We start from the raw sequence: 8,072 nt of genomic DNA, 5'->3' as shown, positions 1-8,072 counted from the left end.
TGGTAATAGTTTCTTAATACTTCTGTGCTTTATTTAAGCAGCACACAGCATTGATTTACTGTGAGAGTCTTAAGTACAATACTTGAGAAAATGTCATATTTCACATGCTGTTGCACAGGACAATGTCATCATTATGCACGTGCCAGTCCACAAAGGAGAGTTAGCAAAAAGATGGAGTTACAGGGTTTCCATTTTACTGTGGGGTTTTCAGTCCTCTGTCACGTCGTCAGCAGGACTCTATACTCCATTCAGTACTTCTTTCGCATCAAGCTTTCCTCTGGACCTCCAAACCTGCTGGTGTCCGCAGTGCACATGTCCTCTGCCTCCTGATGCTGGAGGAGGAGGTGCCGGCTCGTGCAGCTCCGCCCTCGCGCGCGGCGTAGTTTAAATTGTAAGGTTCGGAAATAAACGGGGGTCATTTGGACTGTTCGTTTTTGGAGTACCTTGTCAACGCCAAACCCTAACTTTCCAAATCCAAAGCTCCCCTGAACACAGACTTCTTCCCGTTATGTAAGTACTGTATATAATTTACTGTGGAGTGTCGTGTAACGACTGGTGATGCTGTAGTGCACTTGTCAACCCGCATCTCTGTCAATTTCATAACTTTGACTCCTTTTGAGAAAGAGGATTTTCTTCCCCCCTCCCACATGCTTTAAGTATATAAAATAAAATAAAATGATGTGCTAGGCATTATTACTTTACTTGGTAGGCGAGAAGACTATTTAGAAAGTTATTAGCTTGTCTGGGTAATAACCTAAAAAGTGTGCCTTTGCTAAATGCGTTGCTTTAAGTGGAGAAGCTGACTGGTTGTCAGGTCTACAGAGCACCGTGTAAATCATGTTTGAATACAATTTTACAGACTTTTATTTGTGTATTAAAGTGCTCTAGAGAGTAAACAGGCTATAAATGCTTTAGCTGCATTCAGGGCATCACGAGGGGAAGTTCTCTTTGAATATCTCAGCAAATAAATGTCACGACTCTAACCATGGAGCTTCCTGTTTCCCAAATATGGTCGTATAAAGCCTCATTTCTGTTGAAGATGCAGCTGTAGTGATAAACTGACTCCTGACAGTTTTCATGCCTAGCCCATAAGTGGCAGTAGCGTTACTGAAGGAGTGTATTTAATCCTCCGTGACAGCCAGGTGTTTGTTCTCTCCATAATTATACATATTGGGAATACCCCAATAATGTCTGCACATGAACTGTGTATGCCTTTCTCAGGTGAAATCCTAATGTGTCAGGAAGAATGTTTGTGAAACAGCTGAGAGAGGAAATTAGTAGAATCATTCTCAGGTCCTGCAGGTGAACCTGTTGCACACAAACAGAAAGGTGACTCAGTTTCCTGGGTGGCATTTTCATGTATTTGTTGTTTTTGATAGAGACTCTAAAATAATTGTTCTGTATTTTGGGCTCATATGTTCTGCTTCTCAGCCTTGGTGAAGTGATGTGTTTAGGGACATAAGCCAGTGATAGCGAAGGATTCGGTCGTCTTTACAGAAATGTTATAATGCTTTGACTTGATGGTTTACGTGGAAGTAAGGACGTCAGTGAATTTGTGTATTGCTGGAATGTTCCTGTGTTATTGTGAATTAGAAATATCATAATTGTTATTATGTGGGTAGTTTATTTTCCTGGCGATTGTAAATATGTATGTTGACAAATAGAGCGTTGTGATGGCTCCATTTCTTCTCCCCTTTAAATTTCCAGTCAGTCCGGATCAGCCTGTTATCTTGTCAACCCCACTTCAGACAGCCGTCTTCATTGCACACTGGCTGAGTACAAAGATGTGCTGACACAACAGAGAGAAACAAAGGAGCTTTGCAAAGGTATTAAGCCAAGGTGGTCAAAGTATTAAAGGGGAGTGAGGAGGAGGTGCTTGGCTAGCTGCACATAGTTTAGCACAGGAGGAGTGTCAGGAAACATGTTTACTTTACTGGTCATCAAAGCATCAGCTGGTCCCTTCCTTGTTTCTTCATATCTCAGATCACTGGACCCACCATCTTTGCAGTTTGTTTGACAAATTGGAAGTGTCTTTCTCTGTCTCCATTTAATATTTATGCAATATCATTCACTAGTCTCTGGATGGTTTGGTTTGGCTCATCCCTCGGGTACATTTAAAGGCTTTCTCAGGAGGCTCCGTGACTTTTTTTACATAGTTCCCACTCGATCAAAGTGTGTGCCAGTCTCAGTGTACACAGAATTGGGGAGAGGGGCGAAGTAACAGCCTGTACACAGGAGTGACTCATTGTTTGAATCCAAGAACACTACGTTTTCTATCGAGTAGTTAAGAGGCTAATCCAATTGCATACATCATAATATGATTTTGGAGTTTTATGAGGCTCATTGGATCATTCTTTTTTGGTGGTAGATTGAGATGTGTATGATATATTTGAAAAACTTGCTGCCATACTGAATTACTTGCGCTTCAGAAAAAGTTGCTTGCAGGTGCAATTCCTTTTTTTCATTTTATATTACCTCCCACTGTAGATACCACTCTCAGACACTTGCTCATAATTTGCCACTGACTGTTGCATTTACAAATAAATGCTGCTGGGGGCCCATATGAAGCGTGACTGTCAAAGATTCGGGCCCCCCTCAGGCTCTCTTCCTTGCTGTTATCATTTCAGAGTAAATGACGAGGCCAGCAGGAGACATACTATTCCCTATATGGACAGTGTTTGGGAGTTCACTTGCCTTGCTGTTTAGGTCTGCAGAAAAAAGTCCTGCTCCAGAGAAGGGCCCAAATATGGTCATCACAGCACGAGACTGAAGCCTCCTAGCTGATAGACAGAGAGAGAGAGAGATGGCAGAGGAAAGACAAAAAAAGTGGATGTCAATTAAGCAGTGACATAATGACTGTGCATGAGTACATGGCAGGAATCACTAGTGGTCGGGAGATATTTCTTGTAAATTTGTTAGCTATATGTGCTGATCTTTGTTATTGAGTTAATTATAATAAATTTCTCAGCCTCAGTCTTTCTATCTAAATTAAGGGGGGAATTGTTTGAGTGTCTCCCATGTGGCATCTGTGAAAGTATAGGGTCTGGAGGGAGTGAAGGTCTGTGAGAATGACTCCACTGTGGAACTCTCCCGATGAATGAAACATGTTAACTCTTTGAGTTACTGTGCAACACAAGAACGAGACATCTTTTGTAGCATGTCTCCTACCTTATCACTTATAGTACATTTTAGTTAACCATGTGCACAACGTGTTGTCTTTTTAGACAGACTCTTAACTGCCTTCCTGTCTTGCTTTGTTCCCTCTAGCCTCTCTTCTTTCCTCTGTTAGTTCCTTCCTCTCTTCCTTTCTGCCTGCCTTTTGTCTACTTTGTCACTCTTTTCTGACGTCCAGTTGTTTTGTTGCCTCAAACAGCTGGCCCTCCACCCTAACCCAAGATGTCCAAGAAGGCCCCAAGTGAGGATGAGAAGTTCCTCTTTGTTGACAAAGACTTGCTGAACAGCCCAATGGTACAGGCCGACTGGACGGCCAAAAAGCTGGTGTGGGTCCCATCAGAGAAGCATGGCTTTGAGGCAGCTAGTGTCAAGGAGGAGCGCGGCGATGAGGTGCTGGTGGAGTTGGCTGACAATGGCAAGAAGGTGACTGTCAACAAGGATGACATCCAGAAGATGAACCCGCCCAAGTTCAGCAAGGTGGAGGACATGGCCGAGCTCACCTGCCTGAATGAGGCCTCTGTGCTGCACAACCTCCGCGAGAGGTACTACTCTGGCCTTATTTATGTAAGTACAATAACGCTTTCACACCAAAACAGTACTGTATGTAACAATGCACAGGTGTTTGTAGTACTATACTCAACTTTATTGATTCCTTAACCCTTAATCCTAATCTTAACTTGCTGAACTAAGCCCTGACCCTAAATAAGATGCTTATAAACCTGATTCACACCTACATAAATGTATAATTGCTTTGACTTCATGCCATGGCGAGTCTTCCCATACAAAAACACAGCTTGTACAAGCTGTCCTCAAGACTCAATTCATTATCATGACCTCTGTCCTCAGACTTACTCCGGCCTGTTCTGCGTGGTGGTGAACCCCTATAAGATGCTGCCAATCTACTCAGAGAAGATCATTGACATGTACAAAGGGAAGAAACGACATGAAGTTCCTCCTCATATCTACTCCATCACCGACAATGCCTACAGAAACATGATGCAAGGTAGGATCCTTATGCTGCTCGCATTCCCCCTGTGACATACCGGCCTCATTCGGTTTCTTTCATTCCTGGTTCCTTCCATTTATTTGTTCTCTCACATTGCAAAGACATGCGGGTGGACAAGAGACTGAAGAAACTGTTCACAGTTGTGTGCTTCTAGCTTTGTTAGCACTGCAATGGGATAGTCTCCAGCCTTCAATAACTGTAAATTATTAAATTAAATGAGTGAATCATTTCAAACAGGATAATGCAACATAACATAAGAGCTGGTGTAACTCACTGACGGTCATCAAGCTCATGTTAGTGTGTGCAGGCCAAAGCTGATGGCCTCATATGCAAGTTATTTTGGTGAAACGGAAGTGTGTGCTGATTGTTTTGTGTGGATTAGCTGTAGTGGTGCATACTGGGCGTATGTCCACCTTTAGATGGAGTCATTTACAATATACTCAAACATAGCTACAGATACATATCAGTGGCTGTCTTGCAGGCTAGAGGTAATCATGTTACTGTCTTTCATGTACAGTAGCTGTGGTGTTTACTGCAAACAGGAGATATTTGTTCCTGGCATCTGTCTTTAGGGCAGTGTCTTCCCACAGGAGACATAAGTGCCCTGTTAAATCTGCACCAACCCTGGGGTGCGCAAATACATACAGTACAAACATCTGAGCTCAATTACACAGATGATAGTTAGGAACTGGAAGCAAAAGCATCTTAAGGAGGAAATGATGAGACAGACATTACATTAGACAGCAATGTAACACTGCGACACCACAGGAAAAGGATGTTGATCAGCGGTTCACTATCTAGATCTTGGAAGTGGTAGTGCTGCAGTAAAAAAAACAAAAAAACAATACAAATCACAGGTAAAAGTTGGCTACTCGTCATTTAAACAGTGCTGACTGTTATATATTATATTATTGATTGATTATTACAGATTCATTAATATGTAAGTAACGGTATAAAGTTGGCCAAACTGGAAACACTTGAGTACAGTACCTTTAATTTATACTTTAATAAAGTTACATTAGTTACATTCTACATTACATTACCTTCAAATAAACCAAGTTGTGTGATATGTATGTAGACACTACTACACCACTGGGTATCAGCTGTCTTGCTGGTGTCAGGGTGATGACAATTAGCAGTGTTGGCTTTGTCATGTTGACAAAGTGGTTGATAAAAACCCATCGCTGTCAGGCTGATGGTCTCAAATGCAGAACTATGTTTATTATTATGCACCATCCATAGGCAACCTCAGAGCACAATCTGTCTGCTGCAAGCCCATTACACAACAGTCTGGTATGGAAAATATAAAAACTAAATGTTTACTTTATGGACTGTTACTGTACTACTAGAGCCAGTGTCTCACAAAGGCGACGATAGTGGTCTTGGGAGAATTGTGCTTACAGTAAATGTCTCTTGGCACACCCTGTGCTTGTCTGACTGTAGAGCAGCTGGTTTCCCATAGAATCTGGTTCTTGTACTTCCTGGGGGTCATGCCCACTGGACTTCATGCTGACGTGAGGATGTTTTCTCAGAGGAGCTGACATCTGGATTGAGAGATGGGTGGAGGGTAGGCAGAGATTTCCTGTTTCAACAGCTTTCATCATTCAGATTTTCTAAATTCAATTTTTATTTTCTGGTCAGTGTGATTATCAAAGAATTTTTCTTGCGTGAGAAAGTTTAAAGGTCCTATATAATGGGTTGGTGATTGTAGTCTTCTCCACTGATTTGATGAGTTTTTCACTGAAGCAGGATGTTTGGACAATATTCTCAGTAATGTTAGGAAGGAACTGTTTAACGAGCTCCAAGTAAGTGGGATTTTCCAATCTTCTAGTGCCAACCCATCTCTCTGGCTACACGGCCAGACACCCACAACCCAAACAAATAAAAATACCGAGAGGTATTTACGAGAGGTAAACCTGTGGGTTTTATATTATGAAAACTATTGGACGTATTGGCCAAAATGACATGGGTGTCATATAGACAGCATGTATCATATAGCTATATATTCCCGGTTAGAGAAAAGAGATTTCACCATTATGCTTTCCATACTAATCACTTATTGAATATACAGTATTAAATACATTATCTCACCTGTACCTACCATATGATTGTTGTCACTTCCTGTCAATATTCTACTTAAGCTACAGCATACACAAGTTGTGCAAGTGCATTCTGATACATCATTTTGCTCTTGGTGGTTAAGGTCTAGCCCTGTGATAGACTGGCAACCTGTCCAGGCTGTACCCCGCCTCTCGCCCAATGTCAGCTGGGATTGGCTCCAGCACCCCTGTGACCCTATTCAGGAATAAGTGGTATAGATAATGGATGGATAATGTCTGTGTAAGGGAATGGATGCATTGACCTCTGGTCTGGCAGGTCCTTGACAGGACTGATCATGTGGAAAGAAAATGGAGAAGCCTAAGAAAAATAGGTGCAGCAATCTGTGGAGAGCTTGAATGTTAAGCTGGTATTCTGTTTCCTCAGTTCCTTTGGCAGCTTCAGTTTAAATATCCTAAATCAGTTTTAGATTGTTGATAATGTAGCTCAGAGCGTTCTCTTGTTTTAAGACTGCAGCTGTCACTAACATGTGTACACAGGAAATTGTAGTATTTACCACTACAGCTATGCTGTGTAAATACTGTGTCGTGAGTACACAAGAAGAGGGAGGATTGATTGGTGTATGTGTGGGTGTTTGTATTACACTTCTTCAGAAAAACCCATACAGCTGCAAGAGATCCTTTCCAGTTAATGGGAAAATCCCACACTTATTACAACCCACAACACAATGTGCACAAAAAAGAATGTGTTTGATTTGCTCCATTTATTTCAGGCTAAACAAATCAGAGATTTGCTTCAGCTCATGATGTATTAAATAGAAATTAATACGTTGGCTTGTGGACCACCTACCCATTCAGCTTTAAAATATGACACATGATTTAAACTGCTTTAAACAAGTGGCATCAACGGCAACAGCAATGACAGCATGGCCAGTTAATAAATGCAAAAGTAAAGATAAAGGCAAAGGGAGGCAGTAAACGCTATAAAAAACATCACATGAAAGTGAACCTTTAAAAAGGACTTTTAAGATGTGACTACCACCAGGACCTCTTTAGAAAAGTTGTTTCAAAACCTGGGATTTCTGACTGAAAAAGCACAGAGGTCCTCAGCGACCAAAAGGTTAAGAATAAAACTACTACAAACCCCTTTTGAGCTTTTATTATATAACACTGTGGCTGGCAATGAGCTGTCACTGTTGATGTATTAGTGAGAGCTCCGATGAAGTAGCCATTATTAATAGAGGATGTTCTGCACCGGGTGCCGTAGCACAAACAGTCCACATGTCCTTCTTCTTCAATCTCGGATGGGATCCCATTCCTCCAAAAATGTTCCTCAGTCTTTGATGTCCAGGAGATAAAGATGTGAAATTCCCAAAAGGAATTTGCTGTCCCCGTCAGCAAATGACTGGTGTGCTGTTATTTTTGTCCTCAGTGTATTTACTCTGCTCTCAGAGAGCTGCAGAGACACTGACACCCTCATGTAATCAGAATTAGCTTTGGTTGGTTATTTCACATGAATGAATCGGCATCACAGAAATATATTTAATATTTTGCAGTGATGTAAAAATCGTCTCTTCTCGCTGAGTCTCTGGTGCTGTGTTGTTTTTGATAGTTTCACAAAAGCTCACAACACCAGCCACCTCTCTCTCTCTCTCTCTCTCTCCATCTGCCTTAATTAGGAGGTGCAGAGGGGGAATGGGCTGCATTTTAAGTGTGCGTGTGTGTGTGTGTGTGTGTGTGTGTAAGAAGTGGATCCAGTGGAGCAGCAGCCAAGCTTGAGTCCAAACGAAGGAACAGCATCTGTACTAGTTTAGAGTTCTGAGCAGGCTGCACAC

At 41.8% G+C, this 8,072-nt stretch overlaps 1 protein-coding gene across 3 annotated transcripts in view; it reads left to right on the top strand.

Moving 5' to 3' along the window:
- Positions 1–390: 390 nt before the first annotated feature.
- The window catches only part of myh11a (myosin, heavy chain 11a, smooth muscle), a 27,756-nt gene continuing 20,074 nt past the window's right edge, over positions 391–8,072 (top strand). For all 3 annotated transcript variants that reach the window (XM_020595989.1, XM_020595988.1, XM_020595990.1), the window contains exons 1-3: positions 391–510; positions 3,374–3,738; positions 4,021–4,177. In XM_020595989.1, coding sequence (XP_020451645.1) covers positions 3,397–3,738; positions 4,021–4,177 — 499 coding nt within the window. In that variant the 5' untranslated portion in view covers positions 391–510; positions 3,374–3,396. The remainder of the gene's footprint in view (positions 511–3,373; positions 3,739–4,020; positions 4,178–8,072) is intronic.

Source organism: Monopterus albus, unplaced genomic scaffold (genome assembly GCF_001952655.1).
Source record: "Monopterus albus unplaced genomic scaffold, M_albus_1.0 scaffold29.1, whole genome shotgun sequence".
NCBI classification, from domain to species: domain Eukaryota; kingdom Metazoa; phylum Chordata; class Actinopteri; order Synbranchiformes; family Synbranchidae; genus Monopterus; species Monopterus albus.
Note: the sequence above shows the minus strand (reverse complement) of the source record. Positions and strands in the feature narration are given on the sequence as shown.